General features: G+C 35.3%; 1 protein-coding gene across 1 annotated transcript in view; it reads right to left on the bottom strand.

Annotated features, from left to right (window-relative positions):
* The window catches only part of LOC115939652 (uncharacterized), a 248,716-nt gene extending 227,969 nt beyond the window's left edge, over nucleotides 1-20,747 (bottom strand). Inside the window, exons 1-2 of the mRNA XM_081800625.1 lie at nucleotides 19,962-20,747; nucleotides 19,676-19,771 (exon numbers count right to left, since the gene is read on the bottom strand). Coding sequence (XP_081656751.1) covers nucleotides 19,676-19,771; nucleotides 19,962-20,055 — 190 coding nt within the window. The 5' untranslated portion in view covers nucleotides 20,056-20,747. The remainder of the gene's footprint in view (nucleotides 1-19,675; nucleotides 19,772-19,961) is intronic.
* Between the last annotated feature and the right edge of the window lie 5,946 nt (nucleotides 20,748-26,693).

Genomic DNA, 26,693 nt, shown 5'->3' with positions numbered 1-26,693 from the left:
GTTGAAAATATGCATAGACTCTATTTCTCATCACCTCCACTGTGACCATCCTCCTATGGATGACCATATCAGTTTCCTAATTGGGTTCTTGCTCTACCCTTTCAACTCCATAGTCTATTTTTGAAACAGCATCTAGAGCAGTCCTTTCAAAAAGGAATTAAATTACACCACTCCTATACTCACAACTTTCAATAGTTTCCAATTTTTCCAAAATCTAAAGTCCTTAAAATGGCTCACAATATTCTCCAAGATCTGTTCCCATGGTAGCTCTACGACCCCATCATCCCCTACTCTTCCACTTATTCATTTTACCTGGCCACAATGCCTTGCTATTGGTCCTCATATATGTCAGGTGCACACTTAGGGTCCTTACACTAACTGGTTCCTCACACTGGAAGACTTCTCCCACTAGGGAGCTACATGGCAAATTCCCCTATCTCCTGTAAGTCTATGCTTAAAGATAACTTTCTCAATACATCCACCTGGACCACCGTTTTTAAAATTACAACAGGCCTCATGGCACTCTCAGGCACTGCCCAGTCTCCTTTAACCTTCTCTGTTTTGTTACCCCATACCAGTCATTACATACTGGCATGCATATTTATTTATTACATTTAATGTTTATTGTCTTCTCACTTGAATATAAACTCTATACAGCATGGATTTATATTACATATTTTTATTAAGACATCGTAAGTCTCTAGAATATGTCTAGGCACACAGTAGGTAGTTAATAAAGAACTGTGGAATAATCATCAATTATCAAATCTTTAAGACTGAGTAGGTTTCATCAAAGTAAAATATACAAGATAATTTAATATTTATGTGCATATGCATATATATACACATATAATGTGAAATGATTACCACAGTCAAGTTAATTAACACATGTATCACCTCTTATTTTTCCTTTTATGATGAAAACACTTAAGTTCTCTTAGAAAATTTCACACACACAATAAAGTATTATTAACTAGTCATCATAAATAAGTTCTGAAGATCTAATGTAAAGCATGGTGCAAAGCATTTTTAAGGGAGAGTTAGGTGGAAAGACAAGAAAGAATAGAGTAATACCAAAATTGAAGGAATGAATGGAGGGGAAGAATTCTCAAAAGAACACTGACAAAGGTGAAGTAATAAGATTAGAGAAAGTCCAGGAAAGAATGGTGTTCAGGTTTTATATATATATATATATATATTATATATATATATGACATATATATGTTATATATAGTTACATATAGTTAATATATATATAGTTAATCATTATATATATTTTATGTGTATATATATATATATATATCAGTTAATAGGGATTTCAAGGAGAGAATGGTAGTCATGAGAAAAATATTACAGCAGCTAAATGAGACAGATATTGAATGTTTTATTACATCTGGCACTGAGAATGTCACTGGTAATTATGGTAGTACTGGTTCCCTAGGAACAGAAATCTAAAGTCTCAGACTGGCATGCAAAAGGATCATTAGAGAGTATTATAGGAAAAAAGTACCTGTTAGGTGTCAGGAATTAAACAAAAGTAGACGGTTGGACTACAATGTGATTGATTGTAGCCAATATTTTCAGGAATCCTAAAAATGGTATGTCCCTTCATAGCTGCCCACCTTGAAGCAAGGAAGACCAGTCCTTACACCAGCCTCTCCATCAACAGGTCCTGCCTCTGTAGAGAAGATGTGATGCTGGAGTCAGACTGCTCTTAGCTCTTTTTAACTGAAGGCAATTTCCCTTAGTGAGAGGGATTTACTTACCTGAGAGTTCTCTGTTGTCAGCTCTCCCAGAAGCTGGGGAAATGAATGCCTCAGACCTGAAAGGGAGATCTGAATCATGCACCAGAGCATCCTCCCAGAGCAGTGTTTTTGCAAACTTTGCCACACATCAGAATCACCTAGAGGGGTTTTTAAAACAAAAATTCCTGAGCCTATTCTGATTCAGAATCGGATGTAGGTTGGGCCTGAGAATTTTCATTTTCACCATGCCCCTGGTGATACTGACGCTGATATTGCTGTTCTAGAAACCACACATTGAGAACAAATGTACTGCAGTAATAATTGCAAGCATATGAGTGGAATTACAGGCCAAAAATACAGACAGATTGCTAGGTTGTTTTCATACTGAAAAGGACTGAGCACTTAATGTGATGAAGCCATCTCACCACTGATATTTCCCAAAAAGTACTCCAGGCCTCAATCTCAAACCTGTTGTGATTTTGGCTCCTGCACTAAGTAAATGGTACCACTCAGCTGTTCAGTTGAAAAGTCATGATCGTCTTTGATTATCCTCTTTCCATTTCCTTCCATAGCATTTCATGGTTGAATTTTACAGGATAAACCTCAAAAAATATATCTCAAATCAACTGACTTCTCTTCGTATCTCCTGCTACCACCATGATGATGCAGGAATCACTCTTTCTTGCCTAGATTCTTGTAATACTTCCCCAAAGATCCCTCAGCTTCTACTGATGCCCTTACAACACATTCTCCCACTGCAATCAGAATGATCTTCCAAAAACATAAATCAATTTGTGTAAGTCCCCTGCTTAAAATGTTTCATTGTCTTCCTTTAGTAATTAAAGTTTAAGCTCCTTATCACAGCTTACAAGACTATACTGCCTTTGATCTTTCCCTCAACTATAATTATTTCCTTCCTGAAATAAAAGCTTTCCCTTCTGCCTAGAATTTCTTTGTGCCTATATTGAATTTTGGGCCCCTGGGAACTTACTAGTGGGAGACTATGACTTAGCTATAAGATCTCTCTGCTAACTTCACCAAAAAAAGCAAATATTAGATTGAAACTTGGCAAGTGGTAACAATTGATGAGTTCATAAAATGAAATATATGCTAAACAGGACACTAACTTTTGTGTTTATTTTATTTTTGCTTTTTGCAGACTTAAATATTTTTCTTGGCTCATAGGATGACTCAAGCATCCAGACTTAAATGGATGGAAAGAGAGAAATATGGGGGGAAAGGAAAAAAGTGAAGGAAGAGGTAACCAGGGTTTGAGGGAGCACTGACAGCTCAATGTCCAGTGGTTGGTACAGCACTGCTCATAAGGGAATTTAAGCGGGACCAACTGGAGCTGAGAGAAGGGTTATAAGATGGTATTTTTATATATGCACATCAGAGCCTAGGATAACATGATTTTATTATAAAATGTCTTTTCAGGGCTGGACTTGTGTTCTGAAAACAGAAAAATTTTTCTACCCTACTTCGTGATCTTGTGGAATATTTCTAAACAGCCTGGCCACCAGCACATCTGTCCCCTTGCTGGCTTTTAGATCAGTTGACCAGAACGTAATAAATCCTTCAAGACTGAAGTATGCTGGGTTAATCTATGGCAATGCAGTGTGTCACCATAGAATAAAAGTTTACTAACATATTATAGGCCTCTTCTGAGGTTAAGAAAACCTGGATTTCTTCAAGTCATCATCCAGAGGACGATTTATTCTTGGTACAGTGAAACTTATGTGACTGCACTTTTCTTAGCCATAATTCTGAACATTCAAGTTTAGTTTTATAATAGAGTTTTATATTTCCAAATTTTGGAAATTTCAAATAATGATGGGTCAGCTAATTTAATTTTTTATCTTTTATTACACATGGGGAAAAATACCCTTTTAAAGTGACTTCTTCAAAAGCATAGTATTTTATTTCAGACCAGAAATAAATAATAAAAGTCAGTGACCCTTCCTTCAAAAGTATGTGGTAATGATAAATTTTGATACTGTTAATGAGCCCCTGTTAAAACTAATAGTTTTTTTTTAAAGATTTTATTTTATTTATTTATTTATTTATTTATTTATTTTGACAGAGAGAGACATAGCGAGAGCAGGAACACAAGCAGGAGGAGTGGGAGAGGGAGAAGCAGGCTTCCCGCAGAGCAGGGAGCCCGATGTGGGACTCGATCCCAGGACCCTGGGATCATGACCTGAGCTGAAGGCAGACGCTTAACGACTGAGCCACCCAGGCGCCCAAAACTAATAGTTTTAGTCAGAAATTTATTTTCCTTCCAGACTTGGATTTGATACAGTATATATATATTAGACATTTTGATGATGTTGGTTATTAAAAACATAAAGCTGGTAATAAGCTATAGAGTTATAAGAATATTTTATTTTACTAGGACAATGTTAAGAATTTTTCTGTAGTATGTAATAGGTAGATTAAAAAATTTCACTATGTCATTTGATATGCATTAAATATAAATTAAAAATTAAACTTACTGCGCTTTCTTTTACTGTTTAGATTTCCAAAGTCTAGAGAATGGCTCCATGAGAGCATGAAGAGAGAAAATACTTATAATCTTTTTCAATGGTACATATGCAAAATATTACTTATGCTGTCTTAATCAGAAAACATATGAAGGGTTTAATCAAACTACCAGTATTAGGTTAGCATTCATCGAACAAGTGGACTTTCACTTTCCATAATCTGATCAGCAAATTTTTTTAAAAGATTTTATTTATTTATTTATTTATTTATTTATTTATTTATTTGTCAGAGAGAGAGCAAAAGCAGGGGGAGAGGGAGGCAGAGGGAGAAGCAGGCTCCCCACTGAGCAAGGAGCCTGATGCAGGACTCAATCCCAGGACCAAGATCATGACCTAAGCTGAAGACAGCCGCTTAACCGACTGAGCCACCCAGGCGTCCCTGATCAGCAAATTTTAAACAGAATTTTTTTTTTTAAAGGAACCCTCCAAATTTAGAGAATATTTCCCAGAGAAAATTGCGGCACTGGGAGAAGCTTCCCTAGTGACTCCTGTTCAATGCTTAACTCTATTGTGGCAGCTTACAAGCACTCTTTTCCTTTTTAAATTTTTTGAAATATATCTCCATAAAAAAGATGCACGCGTAGAGTTTAAATAACAAGGATAAAACACTCATCCATGTTTCCATCAAAGAGTTTAAGAAATAAAATAGCAATGATTTAAAGCCCCAGGTATTCCTTCCTAAGTACCTCTTTCCCCCACTCCCAGTCTCTACACTGACTCTGCATCTTTTGTCATTCCTGTTTTCTTTTTTTTTTTTTAAGATTTTATTTATTTATTTGAGAGAGAGAGAATGAGAGACAGAGAGCACGAGAGGGAAGAGGGTCAGAGGGAGAAGCAGACTCCCTGCCGAGCAGGGAGCCCGATGCGGGACTCGATCCCGGGACTCCAGGATCATGACCTGAGCCGAAGGCAGTCGCTTAACCAACTGAGCCACCCAGGCGTCATTCTTGTTTTTTTTTATACACGATAGCCTAAGCAATTTTTAATGTAAAATGTATCATGTCACAAAGGGTATACAATGTTATATAATTCATACATACATATATATGTGTATAGTTATATGTGTGTATAATTGTAAACAATATATATAGGCTATTCACATAAACACAAAATAATACATATACACATACAATAACAATATTATTTACAAGCATTGTAAAAATAAGGAAATTTCCTTAAAAATAAGGAAATAAACTCAGAGAAATTAAATAAATTAACCTAACTTTATGTATCTAAAATTAAAAGAGAACTCAAACCCAGAGCTTTATTTCTAAATCTATGGCCCTTTTAAAAGAGTCCATGAGGGGTTATTTTTAGTAAACAAATACTTGATAAAATATTATTATAAATTCAGTTGTGTTTTAAAATAAATTTCTATATTATTTAACACAAAAATATTGACATATAGCTGTGCTAAATATTTCATTTATTCAAAATATGAGCAAGGTTTGGCATGTATCTGGATTTAGGCATCTCTTCCCATAAATCCAAAGCCCCCCAAAGTTCTTGACTCTCAATTTGGAAACGTGACTCCATTTTAGAGTCTAATTACTTAGTTTTGAGTTATTCTGATTCAAATACAGCATTGATTTTGCTATTTATAGAAGGAATCCATCCTTTGAGAAGATAGTCTCTTTATAGTAAAGTCCAAACTGGCCTACCAAATTCTACTTCAGATAGGAGATGCATCTTTCCAAAACACTGTGAATATTCATAAATCAGCAAATTCCAAACCAACCAAGAAAAGAGATTACAAAATTCTACTTAGTACTCTCAGAGCCTTTCATTTTGCTTTTGGAAAAATAATACTAAATCAGTCTTCTTTTTGGGTACTTTATGTCACGAAAGATTCTCTTACCAGAGGCAGTCACAAGATAATGAAGAAAATAAGAATATCTCAACAATTAATCTCATAATAATCCTATGCTGGCCAGAACTAGAGAAAATGGGGTAAACAGTTTCCATAAAAAAAAACTTCTCTATAAATTAACAAGTAATAAATAATAAACATTACCCAGAACATATCTATACATGCAAAATTGAGAATTATACAAATGTCCCCTCATTTCTGTGAAACCTGTAACTATCAGAAAAGCATTTCCTTTATCATCTGGTCTAAATTTTACATGAATTTGTCTAAGCCCTCACTGTATTGATTTCATAGTTACAGCTTAACTTGGAAGGACTGTATAGCAGACCACAATGATGTTTGGCTTTTTAACAACTTGACCCACCTAGTTTACCTTTAGCTGTTATAGATTATTTCCAGGAGGCTGAAAGTGTCTCCGTTAAGTACCTGTGTATGTTTTCTCTACCTGAGGGTTTTCTTCAGCACCAGGAAGCCTTAAGAACACTTCCAAAGGCAACCTTACGCCAATATGATTGATGTTAGTGAATAAATGTCCAGACTTCCCTCTTCCCTTCCCTCCCTGCATCCACACCTCAGTGGGAAGATTCTAAAACATGTTTCACATGGCTTCCTACAGAGTCTCCAGCAGGAATAGGCTCCAGCTGTCATTAATAATAACCCATTCATAATACACACTTTCTCGTCTTATTTCTCTTATAGGTCTCACTTTCCCTTACTCCATTGTACTACTCCCGGGAGCACCCTCCTCCCAGTATCAAGCCTTTCTTAGTGTCTGTCTTTGGGGTACTCAAACTAAGACTTCATTCTCGTTGTGGTTAACACCATCATCATCATCATCTGCATAAGTAACACTGATTAAGCACTTCATATGTGCCAAACATGATTCTAAATATTTGACACTTATTTATACATCTAGTCCTTTCTAAAAACTTTTTGACATAGCCATTTTCATCATTCTTAGTTAAAATGTGACACCAGATTTTGCATTAAGCCAGTATGGTATATGAACTTAAGCTCTGCTTGCTTTGTGAGTATATATGTTTTTTATTTTTTTTAAAGATTTATTTATTTGAGAGAGAGAGGAAGAGCGGGGGGGAGGGGCAGGGAGAGAGGGAGAGAAGCAGACTCCCTGGCTGACTGTGAAGCCCAACAGGGCTCCATCTCATGACCCTGAGATCATGACCTGAGCCGAAATCACAGTCTGATGCTTGACTGAGTCACCCAGGCACCCCTATGTGTGTGTGTGTGTGTTTGTGTGTGTGTGTTTAAAGATTTTATTTATTTATTGGAGAGAGGGAGGGGAAAAGAATCTTAAGCAGACTCTGCTCTGAGGGAGCCCAATGTGGGGCTCGATCTCATGACCATGAGATCATGACCTGAGCTGAAACTAAGAGTGGGATGCTTAACTGACTAAGCCACCCAGGTGCTCCCCTATATGTGTGGTTTGTAAAAGAGATTTTAAACCATGCCTTTTTCCTTACATGACACTGGTGCATACATTTTCTTGCATCTTCACAACTAGATCCACTCTGGTATTCACTCAAAGGAACCCAAACAAACATTTCTGCCATACATTTGCAACACTCCAAGTTCATGTGTGCACAAGTTCTGTAAGACTTGGGGATGACAGGTGTTTATTGAAATAACCAGTCACATTGTTTATATCGGTCTGATAAATGGATCACTAGAGAGGAAAACACAACTTAAGTGTACTTTTAAGACCCTGGATTTCCAGACTTTATAATAAGACAGCAGGTAGCTCTTGATAGGTCACATATGATTCTAATTTGGTAAATTTATTAAAACAGTCTATTTGATAAAACAATGCCATGGACGAAATGGATTATTTTCTATTCTTGGCTAAACTTTTAACTTACTGAACAGAATTAAGGATGAAACGTACAACCAATAAGTAATATATAGTTTAACAATCACTCTGTATCCATGTATCTCCATAGCTCTCTTCAAAAGTTGGTCTTTGTCAAATTTCAAACTACTAAAAACAAATACATTTATTTATTTTTAATTTCCAGTAAGTAATATACAATGTTATATTAGTTTCAGGTATACATTACAGTGATTCAACAATTCCATATGTTACTCAGTGCTCATCATGATAAGTGAATTTTAAATCCTATTCACCTATTTCTCCTATCCCCTCACCCATGTTCCTTCTGGTAACCACTAGTTGTTCTCTATATTTAAGACACTTTTTTTGTCTTTTTTTTCTTTATTCATTTGTTTCTTAAATTCCACATATGAGTGAAATCATATGGTATTTGTTTCTCTCTGACTTATTTCACTTAGGATTATATTCTCTAGATCCATCCATGTTGTTGCAAATGGCAAGATTTCATTCTTTTTTTATGGCTGAGTAATATTCCATTACACACACACACACACAAACACACACACACACCACATCTTCTTTATCCCTTCATCTATCAACAAACACGAGTTGCTTCCATATTTTGGCTATTGTAAATAATGCTGCAAAAAACACAGGGATGCAAATATCTTTTCAAATCAGTGTTTCCATTTTCTTTGGGTAAATACCCAGTAGTGGAGTTACTGGATCATATGATAATTCTATTTTTAAACTTTGAGGAAACTCCATACTGTTTTCCACAGTGGCTACACCAGTTTGCAATCCCAGCATCAGTGCATCTTTTTCTCCAGATCCTTACTACTTGTTGTTTCTTGTGTTTTTGATTTTAGCATTCTCACAAGTATGAGGTGATATCTCATTGTACTTCTGATATGCATTTCCCTGAAAATGAGAGATGTTGAGCACCTTTTCATATGTCTGTTGGCTATCTGTAGTTCTTCTCTGGAGTAATGTCTATTCATGTCATCTGCCCATTCTTCAATTGGATTATTTGAGTTTTTTGGTCATTGAGTTTACATATTTTGGATACTAACCCCTTACTGGATAAGTCATTTGTAAATACCTTCTCCCATTCAGTAAGTTGTCGTTTTGTTTTGTTGGTTGTTTCCTTTGCCATGCAGAAGCTTTTTGTTTTGACGTAGTCCCAATAGTTTATTTTTGCTTTTGTTTCCCTTGCTTCAGGAGACATACATAAAAAAATGTTGCTATGGCCACTGCTTTTGCTGTCTTCTAGGATTTTTATGGTTTCTGGTCTCACATTTAGGTTTTTAATCCATTTTGAGTTTATTTTTGTGTATGGTTTAAGTTGTCCAGTTTTCCCAACACCATTTGTTGAAGAAACTTTTTCCCATTGTATATTCTTGCCTCCTTTGTCAAAGATTAATTGACCATGTAATCATGGGTTTATTTCTGGGCTCTCTATTCTGTTCTATTGATCAATGTGTCTGTTTTTGTGCCAGTACCATATTGTTTGATTACTATAGCTTTGTAGTATATCTTAAAATCTGGGATTGTAATACCTCTAGCTTTGTTCTTCTTTTTCAAGATGGCTTTGGTTATTCAAAGTCTTTTGTGGTTATATACAAATTTTAGGATTATTTGTTCTAGTACTGTGAAAAATGCTATTGGTATTTTGACAGGGATTGCATTAAATCTGTAGATTGCTTTGGGTAGTATTTAACAATATTTGTTCTCCCAATCCATGACCATGGAATATCTTTCCATTTGTTTGTGTCATCTTCAATTTCTTTCATCAAAGCATTATGGTTTTCTGAAAACAGATCTTTTATCTCTTTGGTTAACTGTATCTCTAAGCGTTTTTTTTCTTTTTGGTACAACTGTAAATGAAATTGTTTTCTTAATGTCTCTTTCTGCTTCATTATTAGTGTAAAGAAATGCAACAAATTTCTGTATATTGATTTTGTATCCTGCAGCCTTACTGATTTATCAGTTCTAGTAATTTTTTGGTGTAGTCTTTAGGGTTTTCAATATATAGTATCATGTCATCTGCAAATAGTGAGTGTTTTACTTCTTCCCTACAAATTTGGATGCCTTTTTTTTTTTTCTTGTCTGTTTGCTGTGGTTAGGACTTCCAGTACTATGTTGAATAAAAATGGTGAGAGTGGACATCCTTGTCTTGTTCCTAACCTTAGGGCAAAATCTCTCAATTTTTCACCATTACGTATGATGTTAGCTGTGGGTTTTTCCTATATGGCCTTTATTATGTTGAGGTATGATCACTCTAAACCTACTTTGTTGAGGGTTTTTATCATGAATGGATGTTACTTTGTCAAATGCTTTTTCTGCATTTATTGAAATGATCATATGGTTTTTATCCTTTTCCTTGTTGGTGTGATATAGCACAATGACTGACTTGCAAATATTGAACCACCTTTGCACCCTGGGAACAAAACCCACTTGTTCATAGTAAATGATTTTTTAATGTATTGCTACATTCGGTTTGCTAATATTTTGTTGAGGATTTTTGCATTTATGTTCATCAGAGATATTGGCTTATAGTTCCTTTTTTTGTGGTGTCTTTATCTGGTTTTGGTATCACAGTGATACTGGCCCCATAGAATCAATTTGGAAGTTTTCCTTCTATTTTTTTTGGAATAGTTTGAGAAGAATAGATACCAATTCTTCTTTAAAGATTTGGTAGAATTCACCTGTGAAGCCATCTGGTCCCAGACTTTTGTTTGTTGGGAGTTTTTCGATTGCTGCTCCAATTTCATTGCTGGTAATCTGTCTGTTCAAATTTTCTTTTTTTTCCTGATTCAGGTTTGGGAAGTTATAGGTTCCTAGGAGTTTGTCCATTTCTTCTAGGTTATCCAATTTGTTGGCATATGATTTTTCATAATATCCTCTTATAATCCTTTCCATTTCTGTGACGTTAGTGGTTATTTCTCCTCTTTCATATCTGATTCTGAGTCTCCCTCTCTCTCTTTCTCTCTTTGATGAGTCTGGCTAAAGGTTTATCAATTTTGTTGATCTTTTCAAATAACCAGCACCTGGTTTCATTGATATGTTCTATTATTCTTTTTCATTTCTATTTTGTTTCTTTCTGCTCTAATATTTATTATTTTCCTGCTTCTACTGGTTTTGGTCTTTGTTCTGCTTTTTCTAGCTCCTAGAAAGGAGTAAGTTCAGGTTGGTTGAGATTTTTCTTGTTTTTTGAGGTAGGCCTATATTGCTATCAATTTCCTTTTCAGAGCAGCTTTTGCTGCATCCCACTGGACCCTTGTGTTTTCATTTTCATTTGTCTCCATGTATTTTTTTTATTTCCTCTTTGATTTATTGGTTGACCCATTCACTGACCCATGTTATTACACCTCCATGTTTTGTGTTCGTTCTAGATTTTTTATCGTAGCTAATTTCTAGTTTCATGGTTTTATAGTGTTTAATCCACTTACGTTCAAAGTAATTATCAGTAGGTATGTATTTATTGCCATTTTGTTACTTGTTTTATGTTTGTTTGTTTTTAGTTCTTCTCTGTTCCTTTCTTCTCTTGCTCTCTTCTCTCAATTTGCTGGCTTTCTTTAGCAATAGACTTGGATTCCTTTCTCTTTGTTTTTGCATATATATTACCTATTTATTTTGTGGTTACCATTTTATATATAACATCTCATGCATATAGCAGTCTATATTAAGTTGATGGTTGCTTAAGCATCTAAAACCACTAAATTTTTACCTCTCTACCCACTACATTTTGGGTATATGGTGTCATACTTTACATCCTTTCATTTTTTGAATCCCTTAATTGATTTTTAGAGATAATATTTAATTTTACTGCTTTTGTGCTTCCTACTTTTCTTCCTCTTGTTTATGATCTTTCCTTTCCACTCAAAGAGTCCCCTTTAACAATTAAACAAATACACTTTTAAAATGTTAAAACTGAGAACTAACTAGGTCTATTGACAGGGTACAGATTCTGATATAACTTAGAGTATATAACATAGCTTTGAAATTAAGGCAAAATTCAAGTAGTAACAAATTTTTCATGGTTTGAGGTATTAAGAAATGATGTTCACATGCATATTTGGTGGTTTATATGATGCCAAAATGGATGTTCATGTCCAGAGGTTCTTCAAGTGGTATATAAACTTAGGCTTACTTTGTTGCTCTGTGAAAATTGTAACTGTTCCAGATGGCAAAATGTGTTAAAGTATCTATTTCCACATCTCTAAATCTATATATTTTTTTCTTCAACTGCCGAATATTTTAAGAACTTACATGTATCACAAAGATAGAAGGTGACTTAGGGGTGCTAAAGAAATAGCTAATTTATTCCATATATTCTGAATCTTCTAACAGATGAAATATTTTCAGCAGATAACACCAAAATTATCTTCCAGATGATCAACACCTGATAATAGGTGGCTCAACACATTTTTATTTAAAACATGGAATTGTACATTTAGATAAGGTAATATTTTTAAACTTTTATACATTTTCCTTTTCATAAAGTATATTTATAATAAATTTATATAAACATATAAATTATACCTAAGAATGTGACTACCTTCATTTATATATTTACATTTAATGAAATTAATATATAGACAAAATAGTTTCCATTAGTCTTTTCAAATGCCACCATTTTCTTTGACTTAAATGGTAAACGTGAGAGAAATTGAATTTATTTAATTTACTTAGTAATTAAATAGTTTAACTTATTTAACTTATTGAATATTTATATTTTAATCTCAAATTGAAGGACACTGGACATTAATATTGTGGATTTCTTCCCAAGTGTGTTATAACAAGTTTTTTTCTGACACAGTGATCTATATCTAAAACTTGCCATCATGTAAAATGAATATTTAAAATGGTGCATCGTCCACAGGAATGCATAATGTAACCAAAGGCTTACAGTATGTGAAACATCATGTTATCTAAGATCAAAATTAAACTGATGTTGAAATCACAGATCTAGTTCATCTCACTGCCAGTAAGAAGGATTAGGTTCAAATCAATATGAGCAATTAAGAAATTATTTTTAAAGCAAAGATATTAGATAAGATACCTTGTCAATAATGGCAATATTTATATTCATTCTTTTTACTTCTTTCCCACTGGACTGGTTTGTAATATTTAAAGATGTACATTTTTGGAATGTGTGCATGTAGTTTTTTATTATAGCTAAAATTATAGCTTTGCATTTGAAACTAAAAGAAATATTTTAAGTTAATTTTTTAAAATTTTATTATGTTAATCACCATACATTACATCATTAGTTTTTGATGTAGTGTTCCATGATTCATTGTTTGTGTATAACACCCAGTGCTCCATTCAATATGTGCCCTCTTTAATACCCATCACCAGGCTAATTTCTTAAAAGGTAAAAGAGGTTAGATAACTAACATCAATTTGAAAAGTGATTATTACTTTCTGAAATGTGCTTATTAACCATAATGGGTAAGTTCATTATATGTCTCTACACTGTTTATCTACTTATGTAACTCCCTCAATTTCTCTGTAGTTATCATCAATCTACCAATTCATAATTATTAAAATGGTAGAGCTGGTTTACTATCCTCTGCTTCTCTGATTTAAACCTTTGTCAAATTTTGTGTACTCAAGTAGAGCAAATGTCAGTAAATATCAAAAACATAGTTTATTTCTAACACTACAAGTTGTGCAATGTAAAACTCAAACCAAAGTACTTGACATTTTTGTCTTTAATTAATAAGGCACTATTTATGATAGGTTGAATTAGAGTAATCCAATATATTGTGATTCAATAGTCCTTTGATAATATATACTCAGTTTAGTTTTAGATTTTAAAAGCAAGCATGTTTTAGTTTTGAGACCTCATACTTTTTTTTTTTTAATGTTTGGACTAAACAGAGAGAAATTTTGCTCAAATTTGTTATCTCTGACATTTCCACTGCTCCTTTGTTTTATATACAGGGAAAAATTATACTACCTTTACCTAATAGAAATAGTACAGTTGATAACTTTAGTTGTAACCCTATTTGTCACTTGTACTATATTTTTTGGATATTATATATCAAATATTGAATACTTTGAGACAATACTGAAAACTAATACTCAAAACTGATGAATGTTTCATTTAATATTTCTATTCATTTGTTTGTTTTATCACCTTTAAAAACTTTAAAGCTGACTTTATAAATAGTTTGTGTTGGATTATTTCATATATTCATTTATTTTTTTAAATATAGTTCTTTGCAATATGAACTATTTAGACCAAAAGGATACAATGATGACCTAGTATTTTTATTCAAATAGAAGTTATCCTGTGTCAGAAACTGATGCATAACAACAAGTTATAACACAGTATGAAAAATGCTGTAACACACATGACAAATACCTAAATTTAATAAAACGGGTCTTAAATTTATTGAAACCCATAAAGGTATATAGGAAGAGAACTGTAGACAAACTTTTGAAATATGATGATGTAGATAAAATAATGTATGTAATTTATACAAAGCCATTATTTATATACTCAATACATTTTTAGTCAGGGTATACATTTGTTACCTACCAGACTCTCCAGAATACTCTTTGCCACCCATATTATTTTCAAAGGTAATTTCCAAATTTAAGCTGAGTCTTGTTGGATCTTTTTAGCGATCCCCCAAACAAGAACCATATAAACTTTCAGGAATAATTTATATATGTAATTTTTTAAATTTAAATTTCTATTTTTTGAGAACTTTAAAAAGTTTTTCTTTGAAGAAGTCATCTATTCCTATTGTTTATTTGTCATAGAATTCCTGATCTTTCATATTCTTTTTAAGATTTATTTATTTATTTGAGAGAGAGTGTGTGTGCACATGAGTGGGGGGCAGGGCAGAGGGCAAGAATCTTCAGGCTGACTCCCCGCTGAGCACAGAGCCTGAAGTCCTGGGGCTCCATCTCATGAACCATGAGATCACGACCTGAGCCGAAACCAAGAGCAGGATGCTAAACCAACTGAGCCATCCAGGCACTCCCCCCCACCACCCAATCTTTCTTATTGTAAGGGTTGTTTGTATTGGCCATACTTAGGCTCTACCAAATGGAGAGCTGGAAGATGGGAAAATCTGACTGTGCAGATTGCCCCAAAATGACTCAAGTTATTTTCCAATGCTTTGCATACAGGTATATTTTCAATATAACTTGCCAACAGTTTTTCTCTAAACTGTGCCCACTGTAATATGTAGAGAGAAAGAGGTCTGATAAATACGAACATGAAATATGAAATATGAACCAAAAAACCCAGATTGGAAATATAGTGCAAGCAACAAGACCTGCAATTCCATAACTGTCTATGAATTCACTGCATAGATCAACAGGCAGATTATTTTTGGATATCTGATTCTTTAACCCCTCTGTGGCTACTGAACACTTTAATAAGGAGTTCACCTGCTGAAAATAAACACTTAGTTTGGGCAGCATTTTCTATTGCCTATATTTTACCTCTCCTTAATTAAACACATGCCCGATTTTAGTTTCCCAAGTTCCAATCTACAGTCTACTTACATTCTACTTTTAAGATAAAGTATTTCAAAATACTAGTCTATAAAAGGTGGTTAAAGGTGAAAGAGAAGGTTGCAAAGAGAGAAGAAACTTCTAAAATATGAGGCCTTCATATACAAAAAAGGTAGTCATATTTTCTTATAGAACTTTTAAGAGACTGAGTTATATGTAGTTTATAAAAGGAAAATAAATGAGAAATAATAAATTCAAGTAAAAAAAACTTAATCTGTATAGTGTTCATTTTCTCAGTGTTATTAGAAATTTCTGGTGTCCCAGAAATACTACAAAAGCTATCTCTTTGAAGTGGGAAATCATATCTCTATAGCAATAAATCAAAATTAAATTTTAAGGGTTAGATTCACTTAAATATTTAGACCTTACAGGCTAAGTTTCCATATTGTAAATAAAATTTGAATTTGAATTGAATAAAATTAAGTAGAAACATTTAATTTCAAATACTATGTTTACAAACATAAATTAGGGAATATTAAAGCCCATAAACATTATTTAGGTGTCTCTTACATAGCCAGCAGATATTAGTAGGTAGTATAACATACACAGGGCAAAAATAAATATTCAAAATAATTCCTTAAAATAAAATCAGCATTTCACGGAAGAACTGTGTCAACCCAGTTTTGAAATCACCTAACATAGATATAATGACAGTCAATTAGGTACTAAATAATGCTAGAGAAGGAAAAGTACTATGTAAAGATATAAATCTATTCACCCAAATATTACTTATTAGCTCTTTCTCATCCTTTCAATTCCATTGACTTAATTCTTCTTTGTATGGGTTTCTTTCTACCAATTTGTCTGCTCCAATTTCATAATCGACGTAGAATTTCTCATCCAGTGCAACTGGCATTTACAGAATATTATTTATGTCATAAGTTTTCCTAGGATTTGAGAGCATAAGAACATCACCCCCATTACTGAATCAATTGCAGTATAGCTGTGAAAAGAGGGAATCATAGAATTTCAATGTTTTTGTGGTCATTTCTATAATAAAGATGTACAGGAAATGATGAGAAGATTGGTCTAGGGGAATTCATGAGTTGAATAGTGAAGCATATGTAAAACCTAGCAGGATAAGAGGACTGGTAGATGAGTGTTTTGACTAGAGGAAACATTTGCAAAGGCACAGATCTATGAAACACCTTCTCAAAATAAATGCATGGCATTTGAGGCAAAGAATCTCAGAGGATGAGCTTAGGGAGAGAGGCATTTCCCTTTTTTTTTTTTTTTTAAAGATTTTATTTATTTATGAGAGAGAGAGAATGAGTGGGGTGAAGGGCAGAGGGAAGCAGGCTCCCCGCTAAGCAGGGAGCCTGACGTGGGGCTGGATCCCAGGACCCTGAGATCATGACCTGAGCCAAAGGCAGACGCTTAACCGGCTGAGCCACCCAGGCGCCCAAGGGAGATAGGCATTTCTTGTTGATTTGGGTTATATCTTGTAAATGATGAGATTACAATGGCTATTTTAAGCAGACCACTGACAGCATATAGTTTGCATTTTAAATGAATCCTGCTCCTATACTGGATGATCTATATTGATGATAGGTTTGATTTAAGCAAGACTTCAGGCAAGGAGACAATTCAGGGAGTTACTGAAAGGGACCGAGAGGCATGAAATGATGAGGGCTTAAATTGGTCCCTAGATAAACACATGTAGGCAATGAGGCTTGCAAGAGAAATATCATGACTCTAGGATTGATTCTTAGAGGTCCATGTAGAGAAAGAAATTTTGAAATAAGAGCTCAAGTTTTGAGATTATGTTAGTGAACGTGACATAAACTGAGATAAGAAATATTGATGGGGAAGATTGTAAAGCAAGGTGGATACTTTGAGTTTTCGTGGCTTATGGGATAACCAATTAGGGGTACCCCAAAACAATAAGATACATGATTCAGAAACTCTGTAGTCATGTTTATGTGGAATCATACAAATATATGAGATTGAGGACTGGAGGAATAACAAACACATTACCTACCTAAAAGAAGAGTTTGCAGAGGAAAGAGCTATGGATGGCTCCACCGCTCAATGTCTAGAGACTGAAAAAGAGAACAGGACAGGATTGTTATCCTGATTCTAGAGTAGTACGTTTCAGAAAAGGGAAGACTTCAACAGTTTACAATGTAGCTGCGTTATCTAGTAAGGTAAGAATTGAAGAGTGTCAATAGGTTATTAGTGGTGAACGTGGGAAGTTTCAGAGTTTGAGAACATGTTGGAGAACAGTACAAGCCACATAAAAGTGAGCTGAGGTGTGGATGCAAGATAAAGGGAAAAATAGTAAGTATGTACTAAAACAAAGCTTGGCTGAAAAGGAAGAGTAACAAGAAGTAGCTCAAAACTGAAAAAGAAGTACCCCTGTTGTGTTTTTGTTGTTTTGTTCTGGTCTGCCTGGTCCTCCCTCTTCGTATCTTGTGACAAATGTTCTGATACTCTGCTCTTTTGATCATAACCAGTTTCAGATTTGAATATGAAACATTCTTAAAATCATTCCTAGGTCTTGAAGTCCTCTAGAAAAGAGTTACCCATTTGTAATTTAAGGGAACTCTTAGCCAGTAAACAAACAAAAACAAAGAACTACTTTTCATAATACTGAGGTAACAACCTAGAGGACTTTAAGATATTTAAGAAGTGGTTCAAGGGCGCCTGGGTGGCTCAGTTGGTTAAGCGACTACCTTCAGCTCAGGTCATGATCCCAGGGTCCTGGGACCAAGTCCCACATCAGGCTCCCTGCTCTGCGGGGAGCCTGCTTCTCCCTCTCCCACTCCCCCTGCTTGTGTTCCCTCTCTCGCTGTGTCTCTCTCTGTCAAATAAATAAATAAAATCTTAAAAAAAAAAAAAAAAAAGAAGTGGTTCAAAATATTTCACTTTGCAAAAACTTCCCCTGTACTTCCATTATTTTCAGGTTAAAGCCTTTTTGACAGTTATCTCAGAAAAAATAAAAATTAAAAAATTAAAAACCACTAGAGAATAGCCAAATACAGAAAGAACAATACAAAACTGAATACAAAATGAAGAGACTATTTGGGAAGCATTAAAGCCTTTTAATGCATTCAATACAATAGTATCTGGAATTCTATGGGACTATAAATATAAGAAAATATTTATGGTATAATAACTTATCCAGTTGCATCATTTCCAGACATGTACTCTCTGCCACATGTATACATATAATTTAGTAGTTTGAGCACTTTATTTAGACCAACTTTTAAATAGGAATTCAATTTTCATTGTTCTATTCATTTTGCATCTATGATTTCAAATATGAGTACATTTAATCCTTAAAGGAAGAATCATATGATGAGCACAATAGTCTAAGAAATTATATTGTACTTTCATTTTTACTATATTTTATAAAAGCCAGTCAAAGTAGGCCAAAATAAGGCCATTATGGAGAGAACATGGCTACAAACAGAAAAAAAATGCATATGTATCTGAGCTTTGATCCAGCAAACCCACTACCTATTTTCATATTTTTGTGCTGGAAAAATTATGGATGGATCCATCACAAGTCCATTCATTGCAGCATTATTTGTAAAAGTTGACTTAAAAACAAGAGAGAAAAAAGAAACCCAAAGGTAGCTGCTAATATAAACATGGAACATTCACACTATAGAGTATATTAAGCTATAAACAGAATGAATAAAATCTCTATATACTGCCATGGAGTGATGTCCAGAATATACTGTTAAATGAAAATAGCAATGTAGAGAAAAGTATATATACTTTCCCACTGCTTATCAAAGAAAAATGGTGGAAGGTTGATTTGAATATATAAATATGCATATACACACACATACTATGAATATATGTATAAAATGTATTTGCTTATATTTAAAAGTGGAAGGAAAAATAAACATTTTAAAATATTTACCTATGGGGGATGGGGAGGGAACCAGGTGTATCATATCTGGATTACACCTAGATTTCTCTAAGTGTATCTTGTTTTGTAACTATGACTTTAAAACCATGGAAATATTTTGCATAATTATAAAATAAAATAAAACTTTAGAAAAGGCAATTCTTAAAAAATTTGGAGAGAGACAACGTGAAATTTTAACGACCTCTCTCAACCAGATACCATAGATAGAGATCTGGGAGAGATGACTTTAGTAAGAAGTCTCACCTTTTGCTGGTTTCCGCCAGTTTTTCCAGGACACGCTGTCTGCGGGCTCTGGAGTGCCTGCGGTGTCCCAGCCGGTCTCATCCTGGTCACCAGAAACTGTGGAAGAGGAAAAATAATTTTCCCTCTACAGTGAATGCTTGGCTGACACCCCGTTTTCTCTACGGCATCTTGTAAATGGATAAGATTATCTAGGTTAAAAGTTCACCACTGTGGCCACTATAATTCAAGATTGTCTTTCCTAAATTTGACCTATTTGTTCAACCTTAAAAAACAAAAGTTTACTCACCTGACGCCTCACATTGGACCCAGTCCAGTGTAGTCAGGCCCAGTCTGTTCCCTAACTCAGCCCAAGCTCTAAACTGGACCCGGTCCATCCCCATTCCCAGTCTTGGTTCTAAGCCAGACCCAGTCCACCCCCAGATCCACTCCGGGTTCGAAGCAGGAACCAGCCCGTCCCCAGACCCAGCCGGGGCTTTCAGTCAGACCCAGTCCGTCCCCAGACCCAGTCCGGGTTCGAAGCAGGAACCAGTCCGTCCCCGGATACAGTCCGGGCTCTAAGCCGGAACCAGCCCGTCCCCAGATCCAGTCTGGGCTCTGAGAGTAGGACCCGGTTGGGCCCATCCAGTCGGGGGTCTGAGTCGGACCTAGTCTGTTCCGGGACTCAGACCCGCTCCACGTCATTACCAGTCTGTTCCCCGAGCCAGTCTAGACTCTCAGTTGGACCCAGTCCAACTCCAGCAGGTTTCCAGAACTAGAAAAGAAAGCTGAAAGTTGAGTTCATAACAAAAGCTGTGGAGCTAGGATCTGACAGGGACTTATCCAGAGGCAGCAAGAAAGCAGTGAAGCCACGAATAACAGGTACTTAAACCCAGTTGCTCATTGCTCCTGGGGGGCTGTCAGAGGTCTCCTTTGGTTCCCTTTTCCGACACCAGGACTACGAAAAGATAAACTGAGGCATAGTAAAAGGCTTAAGAGTTTATTTGTGCAAAAATTGATTTGAATCAGGCAGCAGCCAATCCGGCAGATAGAAAAGAGCTTCAAGGAGCTGTACAAAATGAAAGATTGTTTTTTATTTAAAGTTAGTTAACATATAGTATATTATTAGTTTAAGGGGAAGAATTTAGTGATTCATCACTTGCATATAACACCCAGTGCTCCTTACCTCAAGTGCCCTCCTTAATGCCCATCACCCAGTTGCCCCATCGCCCCACCACCTCCCCCTCCCACAACCCTCAGTTTGTTCCCTATAGTCAAGAGTCTCCTAGGCACACATGAGAAAATGAAAAAAGCAGGTTGATTATTGCAAGGCTACTTTTGTTTTAGAAAATGGCAGGAGTCTTATCAGATTGCCTTATTAGTGCTTATCAATTTCTGATTGGTTTAAGATTCCATTTCTGGGAGAGCTGCAATTGTAATGAAATTTTGGTTTGGTAATGTGGGATTTAACATGTGACTCCATTTAGGGCCTGTTGTCTTGTTTTTAACAGGAGATATTAATTGTATTCCGACTAATGCAAACTATAGTCAGGAAAACTTGATGGATATTTAGTGATATTTAAGGGATATTGATATTCTTATTTTGGGTATGATAACATTGTGATTTTATTTTGGAAAAATAAGACTTTTCAGATACTTCTTTAAATTCAGATAAAATGGTATAATGTCTGGACTTTGTCAAAATAATGAACAAGGAGGGGTAGGTAGGGATGTATTTGAAATGACATTGGTCATGAGTTGATATTTGTGATAATATGTGTAATGAGGTAAAGGAGGGTTCATTATACTGTATTTTCTATTTTAACCTGCTTTTGAAATTTTCCAAAATAAAAAGGTTCAATTTTACAATTAAGAACAATTTTGAATTATTAAATGGAATTTCAACATTGAGTGAATGGAACTTACCCAAATTAGAATCAATTTTATATATAACTAAACTCTATAGAAATAGGTTGGAAGAAGCATTTAAATTTTTGACAGCATTTAAGAGAAAAATACAAAGGAAATCTCACTCTTTTATAGGTAGCCTGATCTAATTTATCTCTCAATTTTACTTCTAAATAAATTTAAATGATTTAATTCAAATAATGGGTTATTGATTGCATTTTTCTAAATTTTCCATCAACTTAGCAAAAGCAGTTCCTATTTACGTATAATTTTAATGGTGAATCTTAACTATCAACAGGGTAGAATGTGATTTCTTCTTTTAATTAAGAAAGAAATATATCCTTGTGATTAGTTTCAGTTAGTTTAAAATTGTTTTAAATACATATTAAATGGGGGCGCCAGGGTGGCTCAGTCAGTTAAGCATCTGCCTTCAGCTCAGGTCATGAGCCCAGGGTTCTGGGATCGAGCCCCCATCGGGCTCCCTGCTCAGCGGGAAGCCTGCTTCTCCCTCTGCCTGCCTCTCGCCCCTGATTGTGCTCTCTCTCTCAAATAAATAAATAAAATCTTTAAAAAATATATGTATTAAATGGAAAATTTTTACAAATTGGGAAAAACAGTACATCTTCTATGTCCCAAAACTTATGTTGTGTTTTGTGAGTATGTATGTGTGTTATTTTGAAGATTATAACTTAAATACAAATGATATTTATATTATTTGGAGGTTTTATATCTCAGTCTCCAGAAAGGTAAAAACATAAATCTTTGCCAAATACAATTATGTAATTAAAAACCTATTTAGGTATTTTATCATATCAGTTTTCAAAATAGTTACAAAAGACAGATGTTGCTTTAGGCTAACATAAAAGTATAATATTGTCACAATTACAAATAAATGCTGTATTGAGTATGCATAGCTAAACATATGAATTTTTTGTTTTAATTATTATTTTAAAAGTTAAGGCCTTCTTCCCTTGATAAAAAGTGGGCCAGTTCATTGCTTTTGATAAATAGGTAAAAAGCTGGTTAAAAAAACATAAATATATATGACTGATATTTGCCTTTTTGCAAAATGAACTTCTATTGCAGTTGAAGCGTTGAAAGTAAATTAAATGGTGCCCAAAGAGAATACAGAGTTGTTGTCTTTGGGGAGGGAAAAAAAATTGTTAGGCCCCTTGGGAATGCATCACTCAAAATGTGATTTCCAAGTAGGGGGACCCAGTAATTTCTCTTGCATTGAGACATAGAACCCCCAATTTTTTAAAGATGGGGAAGGCATTTAAATAAAAGAAATAAAATGTGGGTACATTATTTAGTACTGCTTTTGAAACAAATATTTAGAAAAGACAATGAAGCAGAATGTGTTCTCAAGAAGTATACGCTTTGGTTAGCAAGTTAACAGATAAGGAAATATAGCATTAAAATAGATTATAATCTCTGCTGAGAAAGTACGAATCAGAGAAAGTCATGGGAAGTGCAATTTAGGTGGGGCTTCCTGGAAGAAATAAATACCCTGTTTGAGACTTGAGGTAGCAGTAATTAGCCTTTCAAATGTGTGTGTGCCTAGTGGAGGTCAGAGGAAATGGGCTTACTTGGAATATAGAAGTGAAGATGAAGGGAAAGAAAAGGCAGTGATAAATTCATGTGCAAGAGAGGTTTTGGATTTAAGGAAACACAAATTGTACCTGAGGCTGAAAGATGAAGTTCAAAAGGGAAAGCATAGCGTGTAGCTGGAGGGGAAGAAATCTTCTATACCAAGCTCATGATTTCAGTTCTCTTAAAGACCATGAAGAATCACTGGGTTGTTTTAAGTCAGGGAATTATGTGTTAAGACTGCACTGTTTATTTGTTAAAACCACATCCAACTCAGCAAGTTTATTTTTTTTAAGAATGCGTTATGATTATAAGAGTGAACACTTGGCCACAGTATAACAGACAGTTTAGGGATTTCAAGTCCTAGTGACCCACATTCAGTTAGTTTAAACTCCTGTGAAGTTTTTAGCACTTGAGCTCTACAAAATACCGGGAGAGATAGGAAACACGGGGGCAAATCATCTGTATGCTAGGAAACTTGTGAACATAATACCCGGAAAAAAAGATATTACAAGAACAATCACTTAACTTACAATCAATGTAGGTCTTTGAAGAGATCCTTTCTCCTTTTTTTTTTTTTTAAAAGATTTTATTTATTTATTCATGAGAGACAGAGAGAGAGAGAGAGGCAGAGGGAGAAGCAGACTTCCCGCGGAGCAGGGAGCCCGATGCGGGACTCGATCCCAGGACTCTGGGATCATGACCTGAGCCGAAGGCAGACGCTCAACCATCTGAGCCACCCAGGCACCCCTCTCCTTTTTATTAGATGTCTCTGAACTAGAAGTTTTTTACTTCATTTTCCATTGTGAGCTTCCCACCCATGTTCCCACAATTGATATCATCTTCTTCCCTAATTTAACCTTTTTGCAATGTAACATTTTCATACCCTCTTCTTATGCTGTCTCATCAACAAATTTTTCCCTTCATGTCATGAGTAACTAAATGAATGTGTTTGCACGTGTGCGCGCACAGACACACAATATACAAACAAATGAAATCCAAAAATACTCTTTCCACTTAGTGCCAAATTTCCCATAGTTATGCTTTACATTTTCACCCCCATTGTTCATTACAGAGGACATAATGAAAAATTGTACCTTTGGGCGCCTGGGTGGCTCAGTTGGTTAAGCGGCTGCCTTCGGCTCAGGTCATGATCCTGGAGTCCTAGGATCGAGTTCCGCATCGGGCTCCCTGTTCGGCGGGGAGTCTGCTTCTCCCTCTGGCCCTCCCCCCTCTCATGTGCTCTCTCTCTCTCATTCTCTCTGTCTCAGATAAATAAATAAAATCTTTAAAAAAAAATTGTACCTTTACCTTTCTGTCACATACGATGCTCACATTTGCATATGTGAAATCACCTATGACTTTTTCATTTGCCTCTCATGCAATTGATTACATATGGAATATACCTTCAGAGCTAATCTCTTATGATAGACTCTCATAGCTTTTGTAAGGAATTTATCAGGGTCACTCCTATTATTTCTCAGGGTGTCAGAGAGGACCCTTGGTGAGAATACATGGTTCCAGAATAAATGAATCACCTAAGTGATTACTTAAAGAAAATATGCGTGAGGACTCCTCCTGGGCATTTTGGCCAATGAAAAGAAAGAGGAACCTACCTTTCAGGATAAAAGTACTTGCTAGATAGATGATCATTGAAATTGTTTTGTGAGAAATAATTGAATGTGATCATATGGCACTTTTGTTTGGAATACAAGAGGGTGTGTGTATATGTGTGCGTAGTCTCTATTCACATTAAACATCTTTTCTCCCTCTTCTCTTCCTTCTTCTGCTCCCAGTCACTCTTATAGTTTCTGAATTCTCTGAAGCTTCTTTCTTTGTCCTTGAAGTCAATCAATTCCCTTAGTCCATTATGTTTTCTTATTGTTTAAATAAGATTTTCTTAGAGATTAGAGGAAAGGTTTTGGAGCTATGATGATAAGATTTTATCCAGCTCCCCCAGCTTCTTAAAACTTGCCCTTCAAATCACCCAAATTTCCCAAGGGAATTAAAGAATAGGAATGCAGAAAATTTTGGAAACAAGGTACCTCTTCATTAATATGATAGCCAGCATCCAATAATAACCTGCAATGCAATGTTCTTTGATAACACACGAATTGCTGGTGCATTTGTTTTGGTTTAAGGTTTAAGTGGACTCCTAAACTATCTTCCTTCCCTCTTCAATCATCACCAGCCCAAATTTCATTTCCAGAGATTAGGAGATTATATTTGCCTTGCTAATCTTTCCAAAAAATGAAGATGTTCTTAGCCCTGTGCTACTGCTAATGTTGACCTGTCCCATATCTCTGTCTCAGTAGGTTCAGTGAGAATACATGACCTCTGCCATATAACTTCCTTCTTAAATCTTGCTGGGTTTTGTTTTTAGTTTTGGTTTTTTAATTCACTAAGCCTTGGTTAATTTCCATTGTGGTTGTTTCATCAGGAACTAAACTCAAGTCTCTAGGCGAAAACCAGTAACAGGCATGTGTGAAGAGAGAAGATTCTATCCTAAATTATCCTTCCCAGTAGATGCTTTAGAGAAGAAGGCAAATATGGACCGAGGCCTTGACACCAGGTCCAACCAATGCAGAAGAGATGTATACACTGCTTTGCTTGCTTATTGCAAAGTCGGCAGTGCACAGCTATTGTTTTTGAGCTACAGTAAGATTGCTGGTTAGAGAAGAGTCACCACTATAATCAGTCACTTCACCAACTCCTATTTGACTGAAGAAGAGTAGGGACAAACATAGATACATGGGGGGATGAGGAATGAAGTCTACTACCTCTAGATGCTTCACATGCTTGTGTTATATGAGAAGGTATATATATAATCAGGTTGATGAAATTGCCATTTTGGTAAGTCAAGTAATACTGGATATTGACATTTTCATGTAATTCAATCTCAAGTGATCACAAGTTGGTTCTCTTTGTAAGAAGGAATAATGAAATGTGAGAATGAGTAGGAAGCTCCCCAGAGAGACTCCACCTGGTTAGAAGATATAACCTACTGTGCCTAGAAGCTAGGGATTTAGCCTATATTCTTAATAGGGACCAGAAAGTGATCTACTGGCTATGTGTTTTATAAAATTTAAAAACTTTTTGATGGCAGGACACAATGCAGTGACACTCAGATGAAAGGCAGAAGTGTTTGTTACTTGTAGCTCTGAAAGAAAGCTGCAGCATAGAGTCACAAAGGGAGTTGCACCTGGGGACAGGATAACAGCAAGCTGGAGCTCTAGATATTAGTAGATGTATGGCAAGAAGGGTGGGATTAACTATGTTTTGTGGCCTCTCTGTGGATTGGCCAATTTGAATAATTTTGCATGTTCAAGATGAGGGGATAGGGGAGTGCCTCTAGTTTTCTGGTACCTAGACCTGAGGCAATTAGGGCCTGTGCATAGTGGTCCAAAGTGTGAGAGCCACATTAGGGAAGGGTTCAGTGCTCATTTAGCTGCTCAAGAATGGAAACTTGCCTCTACTCAGGGCCCAAAATTGAGTCAAGAATGGAAACTTGCCTCTACTCAGGGCCTCGGCATTAAAACAAACT

Source organism: Leptonychotes weddellii, chromosome 12, assembly GCF_054177405.1.
Source record: "Leptonychotes weddellii isolate Sample4059 chromosome 12, ASM5417740v2, whole genome shotgun sequence".
NCBI classification, from domain to species: Eukaryota; Metazoa; Chordata; class Mammalia; order Carnivora; family Phocidae; genus Leptonychotes; species Leptonychotes weddellii.
The sequence above is the reverse complement of the archived record's forward strand: the minus strand, read 5'-3'. Positions and strand labels throughout refer to the sequence as shown.